Source organism: Mirounga angustirostris, unplaced genomic scaffold (assembly GCF_029215605.1).
Source record: "Mirounga angustirostris isolate CCGP_5_RB_7025 unplaced genomic scaffold, mMirAng1.0.hap1 SCAF_4, whole genome shotgun sequence".
NCBI lineage: Eukaryota > Metazoa > Chordata > Mammalia > Carnivora > Phocidae > Mirounga > Mirounga angustirostris.
The window spans coordinates 39,682,578-39,704,804 of record NW_026991712.1 but is presented as its reverse complement, the minus strand read 5'-3'; the positions used below and the strand labels follow the sequence as shown (position 1 = coordinate 39,704,804).

At 47.8% G+C, this 22,227-nt stretch overlaps 1 protein-coding gene across 2 annotated transcripts in view; it reads left to right on the top strand.

Moving 5' to 3' along the window:
* Positions 1-22,003, top strand: part of PTDSS1 (phosphatidylserine synthase 1) — a 62,529-nt gene extending 40,526 nt beyond the window's left edge. For both annotated transcript variants that reach the window (XM_064588095.1, XM_064588096.1), the window contains 5 exons: positions 2,451-2,516; positions 10,131-10,230; positions 18,098-18,166; positions 18,890-18,959; positions 20,938-22,003. In XM_064588095.1, coding sequence (XP_064444165.1) covers positions 2,451-2,516; positions 10,131-10,230; positions 18,098-18,166; positions 18,890-18,959; positions 20,938-21,047 — 415 coding nt within the window. In that variant the 3' untranslated portion in view covers positions 21,048-22,003. The remainder of the gene's footprint in view (positions 1-2,450; positions 2,517-10,130; positions 10,231-18,097; positions 18,167-18,889; positions 18,960-20,937) is intronic.
* Positions 22,004-22,227: the final 224 nt, after the last annotated feature.

The following is a 22,227-nucleotide window of genomic DNA, read 5'->3' as shown; positions in this document are numbered from 1 at the left end:
GACAACTGAGGTAAGCTTGGATATTCATGCTGTTGTTCCTCCGATTCGGGTAGGGCCACAGAGGTGAGGGATTCTTTGGAGACTGCCTCTCATGTAGACTGATTCCAGTGAATATCAGACAGACATAGTTTCATCTGTTTCATTTTTCCTACTTAGAGCTAATGACATTTGGATTTTGCAGTTAATGTTGGAGTACCAGCATTGAAGAGTAGTAACACCAAAGATATCTGCGCAGTTGATTCAAATATAAACTAAGCAGTTACAAGGGTTAGCTTTCCAGAATCTGTGGGATAATTTAATTCATCATTTTTAGTGTGCATGCAAACCACACAAGCAGAGGGCCTCACTTGCCAAGAAGAGTGGGTGTTCTTGGTCAAACAAACCTTATTCCAGCCAGCACGTCTTCTGGTCCTCATTAATTATTACAAAAAAGAAACAAACATATATAGATATACAGATGTATTATATATAATATATATCTCTGTAGATATTTATGTATCTGCATCTATCTATATATATTTCCCCCCAGATCCTGGATTGAACAAACCAAGTAAGATACAACTGAGTCCTGTGGAGTCAAGGCCCAAAATTCCATCTCTGGTGTTCATTATGAACCAAACGGGAAACCAGCAGTTGGTAGGCAGGCAGCGTTCTGACGTGTCACAGACCAGTGGCCTGTTGAAGTCATTTTCTTGTAAATATGCTATTTTCCTTTGGTGGATTGGAACCTCCTTCTCTCATTTAAAATTTAATTTAATTTGAGGCTCACAATTATCTTCAAGAAAGATTAGCAGCAGCTTCTTCGTAAAATTAGGAATAATCAACAAAGTCAGTACGTGGGAAAAGGAAACCTCTTATAAAACAGAAGCACAAACCACATCTGATCACAAAATTTCAATATCGTTAAACATCTCAAAAACTGGAGACTAAATGCCCAGTATTTGGAGTTTTTTTGAGAGCTTAACATTTTTGCCAGACCCTATGGATTTCTACATGATTCTTTTTTTGTTTAAAAATCAGCCACTTTTTCTATGCTTTTATACCAACCAGAGGCATTTCCTGCGTAAGAAGATGCTGTGACAAGCTGCTTGGAAAGATGGAGGTGCTCCTAGCGCGTTTTAACACAGCCACTCCAAGGAGTGTGTGCCAGGCCCCTAAAAGGAGAGGAAACCTACAGGCTTCAGGATAAATCATACAGACCATATCTCTGTTTTTTTCCCTTTCACTTCGACTCTCTTGCTTTGAGAAGATGTTTGATTGAACATTCTTTGAATCTGATAATATAAAGTGCAGTCTAAGGGGATGGGTGCGATCGGAGGGTAGAGTCGCTAAACTGGTAAAAGCGTATTAGGTCATGAAAATGTGAAGTTAGAGGTAGACCTGAATTCTTTATGACTAGAATTCTCCACTCAGGCCTTTGGCGTAAGGAGATGATAGTTTGTGGATGACCTTCAGGTATCCACGAATCCCCTGAGGCTTAATGCAAAATTTTGTGTGTGTGTGTGTTCATGTGCCTTGATCATGGGTTTCGTTAAATCCTCAGAGTCTGTGACCCCCCCCCCTAAAGATGATGAGCTCCCGCTTCAGATGCTACTTCTGAAGGGATGGATTGAGTTGGGGGTAGTTATGAGGGTCTAAGCTTGTGCCGGGCTAAACGGCAGTTGCTTACACGGGTAGCGGTCGAGCACTGGAAATGTGACTAGCCTGCATTAAAATGTGCTATACGAGGCAAATACCATATTTTAGACTTAGTGCAAAAACAATGTAAAATACTTCGTGATAGCTGTTTTCAGTATGTTGGATTAAATAACCTAAGTTACTAGAACGAATATTACCAGTTCCTTTTACTTCTTTAACATGGCCGCTGGAAGATTTTAAATCACACTTGTGGCTTGTATTGCATATCTATTGGACGGTGTTGCTCTAAGCCTTTCAACTCCGTATCATTGCCTCTTTTTTTCTGATCTCATCAGTAGCATTCAGAGTCGTTGGTATTCAGTGCGCAGTGAACTGCCACCGGGGTCCCATTCCAGTTCCTGAGAGCCAAAAATGGGTGTCTGCCCTGCCTGGGTTACAATCAGCAACCTTTGTCCTGGAGAGTGCCAGAGGAGACAGTGACTGACGTGTACGTGACCCTCTGGAACCACTTCCACGCAGAGAGACTGGAAGCACCCATTCTGTCCCCGAATCAAAACCGCCTTTGCGAATAATTGGCTCTTTAAACCGTGCTCTCTCCTCCTTCCAAACCCAGCCCGAACTCTTAACCTTTTACAGGAATGTTTCAGCAGGCACTGGCTTTCTATTCCCTGGACTAGAAGTAGACCAGGCAGCTGCAGTGTGTAGAACCAGTCAGAACATCTTTTATATTTACTCTGTCAAAGTGATTTAATTCTGTACCAACCCCTTGGTCTTCCAGAAGCTCTCAATGAATTCCACCTTTGTTCTTTCAGGCAGTACTATGCTTACCTCACTGACACACAGTGCAAACGCGTAGGAACACAGTGCTGGGTGTTTGGGTGAGTAATAATCTCTTACTGTGGACGTTTCAAAACCACTTGAGCCTTTAAATTTCATTGGTTGGTTCTTGACCCTACACATTAAGTGCCTCTCAGTACAATTTTCCTATGTAGGCTTGCTGTTGTTTTTATATGTCTTTTCTTTTTTTTAACATTCTCTTTTCTGATTTAAGTTTAGAATATTGTAGTTGATTGGCAAATTATAGAAAAGATGATATACAAACTGCTTTTTAAGAAAAATAGGAAACCAAAGGATATTTTCTGCATAGAACTCGGGAGGCTTTATGAAATAAATAGATGATGGATTGTTCAAATTCCCTCTAAATTCAGGGACAAGTTTGGGACATCATTTTGTGATAGCCTTACTGATGCTTTATGTTACTTTCACATCAGAAAGGCCCCTTAAAACAGCTGCTTGCTACCTACCAAGGCATAATTTTATTGTTCCAAAGAGAGCTAAAACATAGTCACATGTCCACAATTTATTGTCTTGTTACAGATACCAGTGTTATCTTAATATATTATTATTTAAGTGTTTTGAAAGACCATAAGAGACTCGTAACTATAGGGAACAAACAGGGTTTCTGGAGGGGAGGTGGGCGGGGGGATGGGGTAAGTGAGTGATGGGCATTAAGGAGGGCACTTGTTTTAATGAGCATTGGGTGTTATATGCAACTGATGAATCATTAAATTCTGTGCCTGGAACTAATTCTACACTATATGTTAATTAACTAGAATTTAAATAAAATCTTGAAAGAAAAAAATAATGATTTGAAAAGACCATAGGCTATGTAGTTTAACCCTGCAGTGTTAAATGCGAGACCATCTTCAGTATCTCAGGTAAGTGGTTCTTTTGCTTAGATATCACCAACAGTTTACCATTCCACATAGCAACTGAGGTTCCAGAGATGGCCAGCATATCTGTGTGTGAGATTCAATCCCTGAGGCAGCTTAGATTCAAGACCTAATCTAGGTTCTCAATTGAGTATGATGGCATAAAGAAAATTTGATGAGTACCCATAGTAGGGAAGAAATTACTATTTCAACAGATTTTTAAGCAGAGTTAACTTTCTTTTTCCCAGTTAAAATGGTAATACATATGTATAGATTAAAAAGTGGCAAAAGAGGAGTGCCTGGGTGGTTCAGTCATTGAGTGTCTGCCTTCGGCTCAGGTCATGATCCCAGGGTCCTGGGATCGAGCCCCGCATAGGGCTCCCTGCTCGGCGGGAAGCCTGCTTCTCCCTCTCCCACTCCCCCTGCTTGTGTTCCCTCTCTTGCTATATTTCTCTCTGTCAAATAAATAAATAAAATGTTTAAAAAAAAAAAGTGGCAAAAGAAGAAACTAAAGATGATCCAAAGAAGTCACCCGGTCAGAGATAATCATGGTTAACGTTTCTATGTTATTCCTTGTAAACATTTCTGTGCGTGTGTGTGTGTGTGTGTGTGTGTGTGTGTGTGTGTCCAGCTTTCATTTCAGAGTCTGAGGGGTTACTCAAGTTAGCTGTAGGCAGGCTTTTCCCCCCTCCCAGAACACAAAGGGTCATTGTCCTTATTTCTCATACATTCTGTACTATCAACTGATTTTCATACCCAGAGTAGCTTACCGCGTGATAACATGGATTAGCTTTCCACTGTTTAGTGATCTGACAGGAGAGAGAACTTACTTACATAGACTGAGCAGAGGCCCTGTCAGGGCACATTTGTTGAGTCATGCAGAGGAGGGAGGTGGGCTCTCCTTCTTCCTGTCCTGCCCACAGAGGACAAGAAGATTGGTTTTGCATCTTCTTGTCTACAGAGCATTTGAGTCCTCCTCCACCGCTTACGGGAACCTTCTGTCCACATGCGGTTTTCTCTTCATATTCTGAAGTCCTTGCCAGAGCCTTCACTCTGCTGCGAGTAGACGTATTTTCCACACAACCATCTCTGTTTACCTGTTGAGGGAAAGGAGAGAGTGATGAGAGAGAGGGGTGGTGCCACAGCAAAGTTAGTTTCTCATCAGGCGGCCAAAAAATACAATCCCCGGTGGTAGGAGAAATGGCAAAATCAACAGGGCCCAAGCGGCAGAAAACGCTGCTGACAGAAAAGTCACAACTTGTTGAAAGTGACCAAATAAAATAAAGCAAAATGCAAAGGAGTGCTCATTGGGCTTATTTAGTATGCTTCTTGAGAATGGAGAGCTCCCAGTAGGGTGGTATCAGGACTCCGGAATCTTGAGAACTAGTGGGTCACGCTGAAAATAACAAAGGCCTCTCCATGAATCACACATAGCCATCCTCCTGGGCGTGTGGACATTGGCAAGAGCCACCTCCCGTGAGCCGGCGAAGGAGAAACAACCGGGCCCGAGCCTTGTCTCCTCTCTCTGCAGCTTTGCCCCTCGGAAAACCACCTCCCCTCTTCTGCCCCATCCCTCCTCTGTCTCCCTGCTGCCTTCTTCTTGTGTTATTTCCATCTCCTATCAAAACAGCAAATGTAGGGCTGCCTGGGTGGCTCCGTCCTTTAAGCATCCGACTCTTGATTCCAGCTCAGATCATGATCTCAGGGTTGTGAGATCGAGCCCTGCATCCGGCTCAGCGGTGAGCATGGACCCAGCTTGAGAATTCTCTCTCTTCCCTCTGCCCTCCCCTGGCTCACACACACACACACACACACACACTCTCTCTCTCTCTCACAAAAACAAAAACAAAACTGCAAATGTGTAAATGTCTCATTTCTTTTAATAACTAGGAACTGCTTTGTAGCTTCCTTTTCACTAATTTGAGAGTAATTTCAGGCTTTAGCACAGTGTGGAGATGTGGGGGAACAGAGTAGAGCGCCCCTTATAGCGACAGTGGAGTTTTGCTTTGGGGGAGGTGGGCGGGGGAGGGGAAACGGCAAACAGGACCACCTGAGGTGTCTTTCCCACCATTCCACAACTTTTTCTCCTGAAGAGGGCACTTTTTTCTTCTGTAAATGTTATACCCAGAAAAAGTTTGTATTAGTTACTCGCTGATGTAACTAAATACAGACTTACAATGTGGTCTCCCACAATTGTGCCATAGACCTGAGCTTTTAAGCCTTTTATACTCAAACACACTGTGCCCAGCAGAGAGATAGGACTCCATCCAGCTAAGGAATGGGAACCCCACCAAGGAGAAAGCAGTAGTGTGAAAAAGCCGGCCCCTCCTCTCTTTAGAAAGTCCCATTATGCTATTTCCAGCTGTGTGGGGGCATTAGGGCCAGACCGATATGAACAGATTCCCCAGGGGTACACTTTATACCATCTTTATCTTCGTCTTTCTCCCCACGCATCCCTCATCATAATTGAGTTTCCAAACAAGAGAGAAGTAGCCTGATGTATAAAGAAAAGATGTTTGATCACGTGGCCCTGAAGGAGGGTATCCAAAAGCTTTGGCTGTCACAGGAGTGAGCCGTCACTTTTCCTTCCCGAGAAAGTTCCTGGGTGGGACCTTGGGGGTGTTGGGTAAGAGTCTACTGAGCCTGTTGGGGCTCCAGGACTGCGTCTGCCTCACTGTCAGAACTGCCCTTAGCTCCATTGTCATCCTAACCCTACTGGTGCCCCTTTGACAATCAGCTGCTATCTCCGGTGCTCTGCTGAACTGTTCTGGCCAAGGCCAGTCCCAAATCAGCAAGTCCTTCCTCCATCCACAGCTCTCCTGTCTTCTCCCCAGCATCTGCCATCTTGAAACTGTTCCTTCTGCAGCGGCTGGCCTGGTTTTCCTCCTACTTTTCTGTTCCTTCTCAGTTTCCTCTGCTGGCTGCCCATTCCACGTCTCACTCCTCTCCACAATTTCTTATAATTGTGCTTGTTCTTCCAGCCTCTTTTGGGTTTCCCCCCACCTCTCCCGGAAGGATGGACAACAGCTGTGAGGCACAGGGTCCTTCCAGGAGGAGGTGTGTGTGAGGGGAACAGACCTTTGTGGGAGGTCTCATCCCATTCTGATCTCTCCCAGCACGACCTGGTCCCCAGTCTCTTGCTGCTGACCTTTGTTCACAGCCTCCTGCATCCCTCACCTCCTCCCCCACCCCCATCTGCCCATCCCTGTGTCATGCCTTGTGTGCTCACACTCCTAGGGTAACTTCATAGCCAGTTGCCTTTTCCCACTGTCTCTCTCTTCATACCATTCTCGATACCGCCACTCCCTGCTTCCTTCCTCAAAAACACCTCCACTGACAGCCCAAAACCTCTGGCAGTAGGTACAAAAATTTTTTTAGCAGCTGAATCCTGTTCCCCAAATGATATCTTTCCCCAAATCCTAATAGCAAAAACAGTTGAGCAGAACTACCCAGGACCCTTTGCCCCCCTTCCCGCCCTTCCCACCCTGCCCCTGGGGATCTTGGGAAGTCAGAAAGTTCCATGGAACACAGTTGGACCTTTCATTTCTATCTGGTAAAGCTTAGCTCAGTATCACTTCTAAAAAGCTGTCTTTGCTCACCCTAACCAGAACCGGAACCCAGTTCCTGGGGACCTGTGTGGTTGTGTGGTAGATGTGTCCCGTGTGTACGTGTCTCCTTTCCACTGCGGAGGGTCCCACCGCGAGCCATCCCAGCAGCGGGTTCTCGTGCAGCCAGGGGGCAGTATGTTCAGTACATGCCAGGTGCACCCAGGCTGTGGCATCCTCCTAAAGTGGGTTTTGTTGGCCAACTGAAAACATCCTCTGCTTCTCCGGGTTGGCTCGTATGCCCAGTGCTTTTGTGTCTCAAGTTTCTGTAATGTACCTGCCTACGTTCTTATCCCACCCAGTGAGGAGCTCCTTACCCTGGACTCTACGTTAATGTCATCTTTATTTGTACCATGTCTGGAAGGAGCAGGTTCCCCAGGGTCGGGGAGCCGAGAAGGTCCGAGTCAGCAGACCAGCCTTGTCCCCAGGCAGGAGCACCTCAGGCAGCCCAGATGTTTGGCTGCCTTCTAACCTTGCTGATTAAAGATAACGATGGGCAGAGGCATCAAAGGGAGTAACAGCCCCGACTGAATTCCATCAAACCATGGCCTGGCCACCGAGTTCAGTCTGGTAAAGATCAGAGAGATGTAAATTTGCGCCCCACCCCATCGCCTTGGTGAGGAGGTTGTGCGGTCCCCGCTGACAGGCTCAGTAACACAGGCTGCCTGTGTGCCCAAACCTTTGGACTCAGCCCTAAACAAGCAGCCACTTGGGTCTTGTACAAAGTAACGTCAGCCTTCTGTAAGGACTTTATCAGGATTCCCTCAGGGGGCCAGGGATAATGGGTGGGGGGCAATGACTAGTGGGAAAGGGTCCATGTGATTGTTGGGTTTAATGCATCCCAGTTCCCACTGCTTCTCACACCTCCATAGCAACTCCCCTGGTCCTCTCCCTACATTAGAAGCCTCCCTGCTCCTACCCCCAGAATGACCATATTAAAATGGAAATTGAGTCATGTTTGCTTTGCCCTTTGTTCGAAACCCTTCCTCAGACTAAAAGCCACACCCTCATGTGGCCCTCAAGACCGATGTTGCTCTGTGCCTCATCTCTTCTGCCTTCCCCTCACTTCCTGCCACGGAACTTTGCCCAGTGATCACGTGCTCACTGAGAAGACCACACGCAGAGACCACGGCTTAGCTAAGATCCCTCAGCACGAGGGAGCAAATCCTAACCCTGAAGTCGCCAACTGAAACGCTCTGTTGTCTTTAACTTCCGGCCATTATGAAGTCAATTAGGTGGGCCCTGACCAGCGTTTTCCTAAAACAAAATAGAATACAAAAATATCAAAGTAAAGGAACAAATTATTTTGTGGAACTTTTGTTTCAGTTGTGTGTGTGTGTGTGTGTGTGTGTGACAAAGAAAAATGTGTTTCTTGCTCTGGGTCTCAGGTCATAGAAGTTTGAGAATCACAGCCCTAGTTCCTGTGGTTTTGAAAGGTGACTGGATCGAGTTGAATACCCAAAACTCTCACAGTAAACTGGGTGTTTCGTCTGGCTGAAGGGCAGATGAGCACACTGACTTCCTGGGCTGAGCACTTGCTCTTGTAATTCTTCAAGAAGCCCCAGCCAAAGGTTAAGTATTCTTTCGGAGCCCCCTCCCCGCCCCCCCCTCCCGGCACCTGCCTGCTCTGTGCTGCCATCTAGCGGCACCTCACAGTCCTGACTTGAGCATTCTGGTGACACTCAGCCCAGCACTGTATCCCAGATAGAATGATGCTTTCTCACACATGTACTTTGTTGGGGGTGGCGTGGGGCGGAGGTGGTCTTTAGAGATTCCGGCCAACCACTCCTAAACATTGTTTGGTCGCGGCTAAGGGAAAAGAACCCCAAACTCTCTAACGATACGTTAAGGAGATTTTCTGCTTTGGTTCAGATTTGAGGTGTTCCGTTGTTTAGAGCCATCCATACATTTGATGATGGTAGTGACCTTTGTGCCCTTGGGTAGGGGGACCGAGGACCTCCTGAGCCCCTTCTTGCCTTTTGAGAGAGTATCTGTGCAACTACATCAATCCCTGATTGACCAGATTCCATCTCGAGTGAAGAACACCTAAAGTGGAGTTGTGTGAAATCAGCATTCTTGGGTAGTCTTTAGGATCACACGGCCAGCGCTATTATCCTCACTTCCTCTGTTCTTACCTTCAAGCTCTGAACCTTAGTAAAGATCTGATCTTTATATTCATGAGTGAAGATGCAGAACGTAAGAGTGGCTTCCACCCCCCCTTTCCTCTTTTAACTAAAGAGTAAAACAAAATTGTTTTCTTTAACATTTTTATGTTTGGAGGATAAAGGATTATTTATACGGTCAGCAAGAACGGGGAATATGAAATCTGGAAATGCTTCGAAGTCTGAGAGGGAATGTGATTGCTGCCTTCCAAGTCCCTGAAAGACTACTCGGAAGGCTCGAACTCACCCTGTACGACTGGAGGACAGAGTTAGGATCCATGGGCAAAAGGAGGCAGATACCAGCCTGAGACAAGGAAAACTTGCCAACAGCTGAGGAGATCGAGTGGCAGAATAAGTGGGTTCCAACAGGGGCAGTGACAGTTCACCCCAATGGTGATGGGCTGAGTTGGAGGCTTCCAGCTATTAAAATATTTGGTCTGGGAGAAAGGAAGATGTGAAAAATATTTTATTATATCTGGGGAGGTATGGAGAGACAAATAGGCAGAACACAGGGTTATTAGGGCAGGATCCTATAATGGTAAATGCACATCACTATACATTAGTCCAGACCCACAGAATGTACAACACCAGGAGTAAACACTAATGTGAACTGTGGTCTTCGGGTGATGACGATATGTCCCTGTAGCCTCATCAGTTGTAACAAATAGACCCTTCTGGGGGAGGGGTTGTGACACGCAGGGAGGTACATGGCAGATCTCTATACTTGCCCTCAGTTTTGTTGTGACCTAAAGCTGCTCTAGAAAAATTAAGTCTTAAGAAAAAATAACAATAAAATAAACTTTGTATTAAATCTAATATATGTGTTATTTCTGAAGAAATTGCTGTGGAATAGAACATGTATCATTTTGTGAGGAGCCTGCTACCGGTGTAAAATGATGGAATAGTGCATATTTCTGATAATGCATTTGCTCAGCCCTGCACTGTATATATGCATATGTATAATGCATATGATAAGAAGAATTAATATTTAATCTCTCGTTCTGTCTGACTAGGGTCATTGGTTTCCTGGAAGCTATCGTGTGCATAAAATTTGGACAAGATCTCTTCTCTAAGACCCAAATACTCTATGTTGTGCTTTGGCTTCTTTGTGTGGTAAGTCATTACTTTTTTACCCAGAAGTGTTAGCAACACTCCCCAGGGTGTCTCTTTAAAAAAACAAAACAACAACAATGAAAACCCGTGTGCATCAAGTTCTTTCAGAAATTTGCACACAGGACCTTCTATTTCTAATAACCCAAAACCGGCCACTAGTCTAAAGGTCAAGATTAAACACATGAGACCACCCAGCATCCAAAACAGGTCACCTGGGCAGGTGCTGGTCAGATGCCTTCTGCAGGTGCACCATACGTGCATTTATTTCGCTTATGGGAATTCAGCTCCATGAGGGGACAAGGACAGTTAGAGTGCCCCGTAGCATATGTATGGCTGTTCAAGGGTTTATGTACAAGATGATGGACTGTGGTTTGTAGGCCATGTAAGATGTTCTTGTAGGTATTCAGACCATGCAGTTTCTGCCCCACAGGCTGACTTTGATGGGCCAAGCCCTGTGGGATGATTTTCCTCTCTGAAGGGAAGAGCCCTTGGGGACCTCTAGCTCCACTGTCCTGGGACTTTTTCCTCTTCTTTAAAATGAAGTAAGATCTTCCCCATGATCCTCTGTCTCGTTTCTTAAATTGCACATATGAATGAATGAAATGATAATTATGTTTCTCTGATAGGGGAAGGGAGGGAAAAAGAAAAGACAAAATCAGAGAGGGAGACAAACCATAAGAAATGATGAACTGTAGGGAACAAACAGAGGGGACGGGGGTGGGGGGATGGGATAACTGGGTGATGGGTATTAAGGAGGGCATGTGATGTGATGAGCACTGGGCGTTCTATGCAACTGATGAATCTCTAAACTTTACTTCTGAGACTAATAATATACTCTGTGTTAATAGAATTTAAATTAAACAAAAAGAAAGTAAAGTAGGATCTTAACCTACCATTCTGTGTCTACTCTTCTTAATTTGTTTTATTATTTTGGGGAAAAGTCTTATTTTACATTTAAGCTTAACATTCTTCACTTTTCACTTACTTGGTCCAGAAAATGAACTCAGGCTTTCGTTATAATCATAGAAAATTTCAAATGTATGTGGAAGTAGACAACCCCTCAGGTACCCATCCATCATCCAGTTTCAACAGTGGCCACCTCATGGGTTTCTTGTTTCCTTGTATTCCCCACCCACCATCCCCACGCTGAATTATTTTGAAACAGACCCACCTTTAATAGTTCAGGATGCATCCCAAAAAGGTCAGAATGTTTTTTTGTTTAATGCAACCACCATACCATTATCGCATCTGGAAAAGAATAATTTCATAATGCTATCAAATACCTAGTCAATGTTCAGACTTCTACTATTTTTTAAAATTTGGTATTTTTAGTAGTTTATTTGAATCAATATCCACTTGTTAGACTTGGTCAGCAGGCCTTTTAAGTCTCTTATTATATAGTTTTTCCTGTCTCTAGCTGTCTCCCTTACAGTTTGTCAAAGGACCTAGCTTTGTTGTCCTGTAGATTTTCCCACAGTCTGGATTTTACTGATTTTCTAGTGTACTCTGATTTAACAGATGTCTTTGTCCTCTGTTTTTTTTCCTGCAAATTAGTAGCTGAATCTAGAGGCTTAATCAGATTCGGGTCTTTTTTTTTTTCTTTTGGCAAGACTAAACTTTGTATTTTTAAGGTGTTTTTTATTGCCTTTCATTTCACAGCATCTATTTTGTTAGAAATCTGAACTGTGCCAGAGCACCTTGAGCCTGTTCTGTCCTGTTTTATCTTGAGCAGTGAAAGGGAATAATGATCTGCTTTGTACCTGTACACCAGAATTAATGTTCAAATGTATTTTTTCCATCCCAGTGAGACTAGATGTAAGGATTGGTTAGGGGAGCGCATCGGAGGAGCCTGGAGATTTTAACCGTGTGCTTCTCACATGTCTCCCTATCCCTAGCACGTGCATTAGGTGCGTGAACTGTAGCAGGACCAACTGCAGAGGGCGGGCTGAGGTGGGTGCTGCCCTCACCCGGTGCCGGAGCCCTGGAGACCACCAAGAGCTTGAGGCAGGAGGCAGGACTCCTGGGACGGGGGCAGCATCCCTTCTCACAGCACCCGCATACAGCCCCACCCTGGAGAATCAGTGGCCAGCAAGGTCTCCCCAAGGCCATGGCCAGAAGCCCTCTCCGGTCATCTGCCCTGCAGGGGCTCCTCCAGCCTCTCTTTAAGTTTGAGAGACTTTTCTGTTTTACTTATTTGACACTTAGCGTATGCTCCCTTGAGTTGGTGATGTTTGGTTTGCCTTGGAGCCTGCGTGATTGTCACTTTATCGAGGACGTGAACCGCTTTGGTCTCTCCTTCACCTGGCGTGGTCCCTGCAGGTCTGTCATTTGTTCACAGGACATTTACTGAGTGTTCATCAAAGCAGCCTCTGATGGGGCGCCTGGGTGGCTCAGTCGTTAAGCGTCTGCCTTCGGCTCAGGTCATGATCCCAGGGTCCTGGGATCGAGCCCCACATCGGGCTCCCTGCTCGGCGGGAAGCCTGCTTCTCCCTCTCCCACTCCCCCTGCTTGTGTTCCCTCTCTCACTGTGTCTCTGTCAAATAAATAAAATCTTTAGGAAAAAAAAAAAAGCAGCCTCTGATAGTGAGCCACACAGAGAGCAGACGGTGGTGATAAGATTATATTAATGCTCACTGTGAGCCAGACGCTGGTCTAAGCACTTCTCATGAATGGCATGTTTGAGGATTACTTGGAGGGGAGGTACTTTATATGCCATCTTTTATAGATGAAATAAAGGCCCAGAGAGGTTCACTAACTGGCTCAAGGTCACACAGATAGTACGTGGCAGAGCTAGGGCCCACACCCAGACAGCCCGGCAAGAGAGTTCCTGTTCTCCCACAAGGGCGTCCCCTTCCAAGGATCTCCAGGTCCAGATGGGAATGACCCATGCAAACTCATCGTGTTCCTATGTGACAGACAGTACAAAGGATGTGTACCTAGAGCTGAGGGAGCACTAGAGAGCACCACATGAGCTGGGGAGCTGCCAAAGTCTCCCTGGACGTACCATGTGAGCAGGGTTTTGAAGGGTTACAGTGGATGCTCTCCCATCCATCAGGTGCCCCAGCTAAAAACCTCAGGGGCTGCTTCCTCTCCTCTGTCCCTCTTGAAACCAGTGGGTCACCAGCTTCTGTCCATCCAGCTCCGTCCCCACGCCCCCATCCCCGCTGTCCCTGCAGCTGTCTGGACCTGCACTTCCTCCCCATTCTGCCCCTTGGCGCCATTCCCTATGCTGCCACCACGCCATCTTCCGGGACTCAGATCCGAATCTCTTTCCCTGCTCAGAACCGTTGCCTGTTTTCGGGGGCTGGAGAAGGCCCAATAATACAACATTTTTCAGTTCAGAATAGTTCAAAAGATAGGGTGAAAGAAGGCTGTGGAGAGCAGCATAGCGTCTCTATTACTGAGGTTTGGACAAGATCTCTTGTCCAAAGCTGATACTCTTTTCAGTATCAGCTTTAGATGCACGGCAACAAGGGGCTTCTGAAGAGTGAGGTCCAGAATGAGACACACTCTCTGGCCCCAGGAAGCAGTCCTCCTCACACCGTGCCAGTGGCCCAGCACCCAAGGAAGGACAGGAAATGTCCAGCTTCCTTATCTCAGATTCCCCCGTCGGTGAAGAGAGAACTCTTCTGCGAAAGAGTGGTGGAGGGGTGAGGGGTGGAGAGAAGCAGGAATGTTATACCAGCAAAGCTCCTCCGTGTAGAAAGAAGTATCAAGAAGGAAGAATCCCCACCACAAAACCTACCGGTTGAAATGTGAACTCTGACGTGTGTGTTTAGGACAGTCTTCATCTGGAGCGTTCATCATACCCACCCTCTTGGACTTGAATCTCAGGCTACCCCAGACTGCTCTTAGTCACCTCAACGAATCATCCTTCCAGACTTCTCTTGTCTTCACCTAGGGTGCTTTCTTTGCCCCATCTGAATGCTTTTCCCTGCTTTTTCTACCTAGTGACTCATGCCAAGACCAAACTAAATTCCTACCCTCCATGAAATGCGCCCCAGCCAGGCAGGCTGATTACGTCCCCTTGGGGGACCGGTCGCACCTGGTACATATTTCTTTGAGTTCTAACCTCAGTGTCACGTAATTTTGGCTTGTTTACATTCTCTCCTCAGCGTTGTACCTCTTGCTTACAAAGACTAAATTTTGTTGTCCTCTTGTCCCCACTGACCCTAGTACAGTCTCTGATGCATAGGACTCACTCAGCAAATGCATGGAGAATAAAGGAGTGGGTTCAAGAGATAGGGACCAGGAGCGACATCCAGGCAGGCTGAGAGACTGGCACATGCAAAGACACGCAGCGGTGCCCGTGCCCAGCGTCTCAGGAAGACGGCACCCTGTTTGGGGAGTGAGAGGAGGAGAGTAAAGTGGGGGAGGGGACAAGGGACATCTGCTTCGGAAGGACTCTTGTGTGTCTGTAGTTGGAGATCCAAGGACTGTCGTTCAATGGGAAGATACTGGTTCACAGAGAAAGGCTGCATGGGGTGGGAGAGTCTGGAGGGAGGAGAGGTGCTGTCTGAGGGTGTTGAGGGTCCCAGGCAAGAAATGACAGAGGCTGACCCAAGGCAGTGGCATGGGAAGACGCAGAGAGAGGGCTGGATTTATTTCTTTTTAAAGGTTTATTTATTTATTTATTTACTTACTTACTTATTTGGGGGGGGGGGGAGAGCGCACACGAGCGGGGTGAGGGGCAGAGGGAGAAGCAGACTCCCCATTGATGCGGGGCTCCATGGGGGGACTCCAGGACCATGACCTAAGCCAAAGGCATCGCTTAAGGCTGAGCCCCCCCAGGCGCCCCAGAGGGCTGTATCTGAGAGATGTTCAAGAGAGCAGCTCCACAGGACGCCACCCCCTTGTGATAGCATGAGGGTGATTCCAGGGTTTCTAGTTCGTGCCCCTGGGTGGCTTTTGGTGGTAATAACAAACGGGGGGATATCAGATAAGCCCACTGAGTGAAAGGAGATGAATTTGGTTAGGGCGTTGAGGGGAGATGAATTTGATTACGGTGTTGGGGTTTGAGAGGCCCTTAGAACTTAGAGGCGAAGATGTCCTGTATCATTGGAAATTCCAGTCTGTCCAGTAACACTGGGAAGACTTGGTCAGCAGTGGAGGTGAACGAGTTGAGGGCCACTGGCGCACAGGACGTGGTTGGAGCGTCGGGATTAGGTTAGGGGAACCGAGCAGGGGCAGGAAAAACTGGCTGAGGATGGGATTCTTCGGAGCAGCCGCATTTAAGAGCCCCGGGCCTGAGAAACAGACCCAGGAGATCAGGGCTTTGAAGACCAAGCCCAATCCCCTGATGAGTGTTATCAGTGATGAGTGCCATAGAGGGGGACCTGGCCTGAAAAGAGGCCATTGGTGGCTGGGATGATTGGGGGTCCCCATTGCCCATATTCAGGTCCTTTATTAAACATCAAGATTGATCTCAAACTCAGGAGGGAGGTGAACCTTATTCAATAAGAGAGTTAAGTGTGGCCAGAGAAACAAAGCCCCTAATTATTCCCCTTGCTTGGTAAGAGAACAGATCCAGACCTTGAGATGAATGCAGAAGCAGAGATGCCATATGCTCGTTAGTAAGTTCCTCCTCAGCAGTTGTCTGATCAGTCATGTGTATTTGCCTGCTCATTACTCTAACTGGAAGTCAAGCCAGGCCTACGCCCTCATTGCCACCACACCCCCCTGGCTGTGTGCTGCCTTGGCCCTCCTCCCACATGTTTTTCTTTCTCTTTTTTTCCTTCCCCTTTCTTAAAACAAAATCTGTACAATTGCTTTTTTAAATCCAGGCCTTGACATTTTAAGTGGATATGCGCCTAGATTTTCACAGGTATGATTGCAAACCTGTAAATTACAAGCTTTTGTCTCCTTGGGACAAGTGTGAAGTAGGCCTCTTAAGTACCCGGGTGAAGTGGTAAATTTGGCCACCACAGCAGGCTCTTTGTGTGGCGATTGTGATGATAAGCACCTGTTGCTCACCACCTGCCAGTGTTTGCCTGCCTGCAGATTGCAAAGCCCATTCTTCGGGAGCAAGCCCCAGCTGCCCCCACCTGCCCTCTCGGGGACAGGGCTGGGGAAGGCAGAGCTCCACACTCCTGCCCTCCAGTGGGCGGAATTCGCTATGACAGCCAGCCCCGAGCTCCCCGCCCCTTAGTCTAGTGGAGTGACAGCTATCTGGCCAGCCTTCTGGTCTGGGGAGGTGGAACCTGCCCCCCACTCCCCACTCCCTACCCCCAAACCTAAGACAGCCTATTTTGCTCGTTGTAAAGGAGCGAACACCTACATAAGCTTGATACCCTGCAAATCCTCTAGGCTTCCCCACTCTTTCCATCCCATGAAAATGGTACGTTTAATGGTGGTGTAGATTAGAAATCTTGAGCAAGTCCTAGAATATGTTAAAGGTTAGAAGTTATTTTCATTTTATCATCTTAATTTATTCATTCATTGTCTGATTTTTTGATGGGGGAGGATATGAGCTTCCTTTTCTTTAAATCCCTCATCTGCAGATTTACGCCAGCTTGCATATGGCTTTAAAATAAAATGAACCAGTGGGTCTTAACATTTCATGTTGTCTCCACCACGCCAGTATTCCCACTTCATTGACATAGAAGAAGGCCCTCCAGAGCACTCGGACTCCTGTCTCTTTTGCACTTAAGGTGACACTGTGTACCCAGCAGATGCTCCGTAAACATGGCTGACTGACAGGAACTGGGCCAGAGCTGGACTGCACGCTGGGGTGATGAGAATGCAGAGCCCCCAGCCCCAGCCTTCCCTGCAGGCTCGGCTCCACCTTCAAGTGTTCCTGTGATGCTTTTCTTTCCGCGGTGTCAGTCAGTTCCTAAGGCGAGGCATTCTGAAGACACAGAACCGGGATGGACAAGCGTTGTTTTGTTTTGGTGATTCACTTACAGTCGGGAAGGTCAGGCCTGGCTGCAGGGCCTGGCGGGGACTCCTCTGTCCTCACTACCCCTCTCTCCTTCAGTGCTCCAGCAAGGCAACCAGAAACTTCTCCCTGATTTTTAGTGCTTTGGCACGTTTGAAGACTTTGGATTTCTGTAGATGCTATTCTTTGCTTAAATTAGAGTATAATTTAGGGTGCGGTGCAAGGTGGGTGGGGAGTTGTCGGGGAAGTAGAGGTCGTCCCTGCCTCTGGGTACCCACAGACCACTCCCTTCTCATTTCACTCCAGGGCTTGCTTCCAAAGCGGTTTTGTTTTCTCTGTATTTTCCTATGGACTCAAAGAGGAAAAACAAAAGCAACCAGAACCGGGGTTGGGGTGGGGCCGCTGAGACAAAAAAGGAGTTGAGAAAGTGGTGCAGAGCCATGGGCAGCTGTGTCCCGCTGCGCCCGCCACCCACTCAGACACCGTGGGCGTCGGTCCTCAGTGCCCTCCCACGCCACTGTGATCCCAGACCGAATGAAACTCCCTTCTCATTTAGAACTCGTCTTCCCCACAGAAGCTGACCAGCTGAGTCCTTGTAACTTCCCAGCGCTGGTGGCAGAGGATGGGCCATGAGAACCAGACATAGAGGATATAAAAACCTGCAAAGCCATGCAGAGAAGGCATCCCACTTTACCCGCCATCGAAAAATGATCTTGCATTCTGATTATCGGCATCATAAGTGTCACTAGGGTCTCAGCATGACTCGTGTCCGAAGCTTTGGGGGATGCCCTCCCCCACTCTCTCTCTCACACACACACACACACACTCCTGGGGTTCATCTCTGCCATTGTGTAACCGGTGTCCTAGGAGAGATGGCAAAACCACATTGAGCCGTCTTGTATGCGTTACTGTTGAAACCCTGAAATCCTGGGAAATGGGATTTTTTTGGTGCAACATTATGTATGAAATGTGCTTGTTTTTCTCTTCCAGGCTTTCACCACCTTTCTGTGTCTCTATGGCATGGTTTGGTATGCAGAGCACTATGGTCACCGAGAAAAGGTATGGAAGGGTCCGTCTTTAAAATGATCACATCCTGCTCGGAGCTTGGGGGAGGGGGCGGTTCATCTGAGAATATGGCGTGGCCAGCACTGTGAGCACGCACCTTCAGTCTTGGCCACTGCGGAAACATAACCAGTTCAGGATTCGTCCCCTCTCAGTGGCTGCCCATGCTTGTGAGTGCCCTGCTCAATAGGTCACTATTTCTGTCCTCATTTTGTAAGGGGTTTAAAACCCAATTATGTGTCTGTTTAAAAATAAAATCGCACAGAGAGCCCTGCACTGGTTTTTGAAAGGCTGGGTTTTCTTCCCAGCTCTTGGACGTTGTGCGGGCCTCTTTGTGACCCAGCCTGGGGCTCCCCCTCATAAAACGCCTGCCCTGCCCACCTCATAGAAGACACAGGGGTTACAGTTAGGAAACAGATGTGAGCAGGCTGAACACACCGTGCTACGTCGGTAGTCTACCACAAAGTGTAATATCTTCTTAAGTAAAACACAGCTTTCATCCTCGATTCATACCTTAAGTCTGAGGAACTGACGGTACTTTCTAGAAGATTGATGCTGTAGCCCCTGGGAGACAGTCGTGGTTTTATAGCTGAGGAACCGGAGTGTGAGGAGGTTCTGCCACTGGCTGGTGACCCAGGGGTGAAGCGGCCTCACTTGCTGGCCTTGCCCCACCCCGGGGAGTACTTGAAGCTCCATCACTAAGTCTCCCTCTCTCCCTAGACGTACTCAGAGTGTGAAGATGGCACCTACAGTCCAGACATCTCCTGGTCTCATGGGAAAGGCTCAAAAGGTATCTCTCACGCATTGTTTAAAAACTCTATTGAGTTCTCTTCCTCCTGAGGCCCCATAAGGAGATTTGGAATCAATATCTATCCTCTGAATGTTGATAAATGTATGCCCTGAAGGTTCTCAGACCTGCTCATCACATGTCCTCCATTAACTATTCGTGAAACCTGCCAAGTACTGGCAGGATCTGCCCAAGAAACTTGCCTCATAAGAAGAGGCGCCGTGTGGTTCTGCCTCTCCTGAGATGGGGAAATGTCACGAGGCCTGCACCCGTCTCAGGCATCCTGATGGGAATGTTCTTCCTCCTGGCTTTGGTCATGAGTGAAAAGGGTTAGGAAGAATTATGTACCGGGAGGAGAGGTCTCTCAGAAGAGGTGGAGTGATTTAATTACATTTATTCAAGAGGCAGCCCGGTGTAAGAGAGATTTCAGTCGTGGAGCCAGGAATTTCCCATTGGCCCCTGCAGGGAGCCTCTTGGAAAGATTTGGGGCCACCTGGCTCTTTTAAAGAATCAGGCTTGTGGAATGACACCAAGGAGGCTCCACTGGACAGTAATCTCTTGTCCGTTCTGATGAGCCGATCGGAAGGCTTGGCCGAAGGGAGAGAATTATGAATGCTCAAGATGGTGAATTTGAGCTCACAGAATTGCTCCAAGAAGCTGTGGGCCCACGGAGAGGAAAGCACTACCGTTCACACTGCTTTCCTGAGTTTTTTGGGGTCAAGCTTTCCAGAGTCCTTTCCAGAGAAGAGGCAGGCATGCTCTCTGCCGAGTGGCCGGGCACCCTTCCTGAGACTCCTGAATCAAGGGGTCGATGGGCACCCTGTTTTGGAATGCTGATACTGGCGAGCCGAGGGGTTCCCTGGGGCTCCCTCATTCAGAACCAGCTCCTCACAGATCAATTCTTGGCACTTCTAAGCCCCTCTCCAGTGAAAAGACTGCAGGAAAGTAAGCAGTGGTAGAGGTATGTTGAAATGAAAGGTAGCCAGAATCATTAAAAAAAAAAAGAAAGAAAAAGAACTTCAGAGTGGTAGAAGAATCCCTTGGACTAAGCCAAACGGCCCTTGCAATGGAGACCAAAACTCTGGGAACTTCTTATGTTTTTAGTGGCTGTCTTGGGTGGAGGGCCTGGATCTGAGCCCTGGAGCAGAGAACTGTCTGGCTTGACTGCTGGGCTGGAGGGTGGCCATGTGCTCAACCTCAGGGCAGAGCCAGCCTGATGCCAGGCAGTTTTGCTTCTCTCCCAAGCCTTCCTTACACCCCACTACGTGGAAGGCCCACCCCCAGCCTGCTCCCCTCCGCTTCCACCCTCCGCCTGGCTGACACCTGCTGGCTGCTCAGCATCCGGCTGATGTGGAAGTTTTTCTCCGAGGTCCCAAACAAATAGTAAGTGTGTCCCTGCAGACTGCGCATCTCGAACGAAGGTGTTTTGGCATCTTCAGTGGGAGGCTCCAGAGCTGTCATGAGCAGCAGGGGCTGGTTTTTAAAGGTATTCTCTAGATCGGATGATAGAGGGCATGCTATCTTTAATTTTGTAAAGTCAGGAATCCTTTCAGTTTGGGGATGTAGAAGCTCTAGTGTGTAAATGGGTCAAGGCATGGAAATCTAGGTGAGGTCTCCTTTGGTTGTGAGAGTAGACTCGACACCCCTGTGGTTTCATTGTTCTTCCTTGTGCTTTGATGTCATTTGTCCTCTCCGTTCTGGAGCCCATCACCGTGAGCACAATCCACCTTACACAGTGAGAATGTAAAAATTCTTCAGGAAGCACCCCCCATCCCCATCCCCATCTCCTTGCATACGCAGGCGAAAGCTGTATTTCTGGGCCTTGCCCTCGTGTATTCATGAGGCCACTAGATGGAGTGCAAGTATCAGCAGAAGAGCCTACACTTCGGGCAGGTCCCCAGCAGGGAGAACTCCAAATCTGAGGAGTGAGCCCTCAACCCCCACAGCCAGGGTGACGGCGTATTCTCCTTCCTTTGGCCAGGTTCTGAGGACAGCCCACCCAAGCATCCAGGCAACAACGAAAGCCACTCTTCCAGAAGAAGGAATCGACATTCCAAGTCAAAAGTCACCAACGGAGTGGGGAAGAAATGAGAAGAGCCTGACTCATCGCAGATGTCCCAGAGAGTGCCTAGAACTGAGAGGGGAAACTGAATGGTGTGGACCTCCCTGTGAGGAGGGCAAACATGCAGTGCCATCGGGACGAGGAGAGGGGGCTCGGGGGTCATTCTTTGAGAGCGTGAGTCTTGTTTCCCACAGACCCGGCCACCCCAGGCATCCTTTGCCAATTCGAGGTCTCTTCCAACTTCAGCATTGGTATGCGGTCACGGGTAGGCGTGTGGAGCGTTGGCGGGTGGGGGGCGGTGGCTCCCTCCCCGCTGCCCCGGGCAGCGCCACGCTTGCGCCTGCTGTGGTCCGCTGCGGTCCGCTGCGGTCGCGGGTCGCTGAGACGGGGCGTCCGCGGCACGTTCGGACTGGTGACCGGGCTTTATTTTTATGCATCTGCCTCTCCCATTCGACCTATGGGTCTGAGTTCAGGCCCCTATTCTGTCTTTTATTTTACCGTTGTTAGTACTTGGTTTTAAGTTAGAAGCCACTGCTGAAACTGAGTTGGGGAGGGCGCCTCTCTCTCCCGGAGATAAAACGCGGGAGAGTGTTTGTTGCTCTCTCGCAAACGCGTCCCTTCTCGAGGACCTTAAACCGCGCGCGGTGAGTGGAAAACCGGCCTGAGGAAAGGCTCGCTACCCACAGAGGCTCCCGGGCTTCAGATCAGAACCTGGTCCGTCCGTTCCCAGTGTCGTCTGTCCCGACGTATCCACAGTGCACACACAGCGCCCACCGGGCTTCTCTCCCAGCCAGGTGCCTTCTACATGGTGTTGGTTTTCCCTCCATGCTGTGTGGCTGTCATTGTCTTTTAGTCCCATGTGAGGTGCTGGTGAGTATTACCTTTCATCCATGCCATGCTCTAGAACATTTACTTACCCTGATAGTCCACCACCTCTGATGGATTCCTGTTTTAAATAAAATAATTCACGTTAAAGTCCATCAAAGATCAGTCTCTGTAAAATGCTCGTTTCTTTGCATCGTATTGGTATTTTTCATCGTTTGTAAGCAATCACTGTATTCTTTAGGGTGATGTGAATGCGTACGCGCTCTATATAGTGAGAAAAGAGGTAAGTGAGGTATTTTAGAGGGCTTACAGACACACGTTCTGTTTCCTCCGATCCCCGGGTGAGCCACAGGAAATGAACGAGATCGTCATTGTGTGTTCATG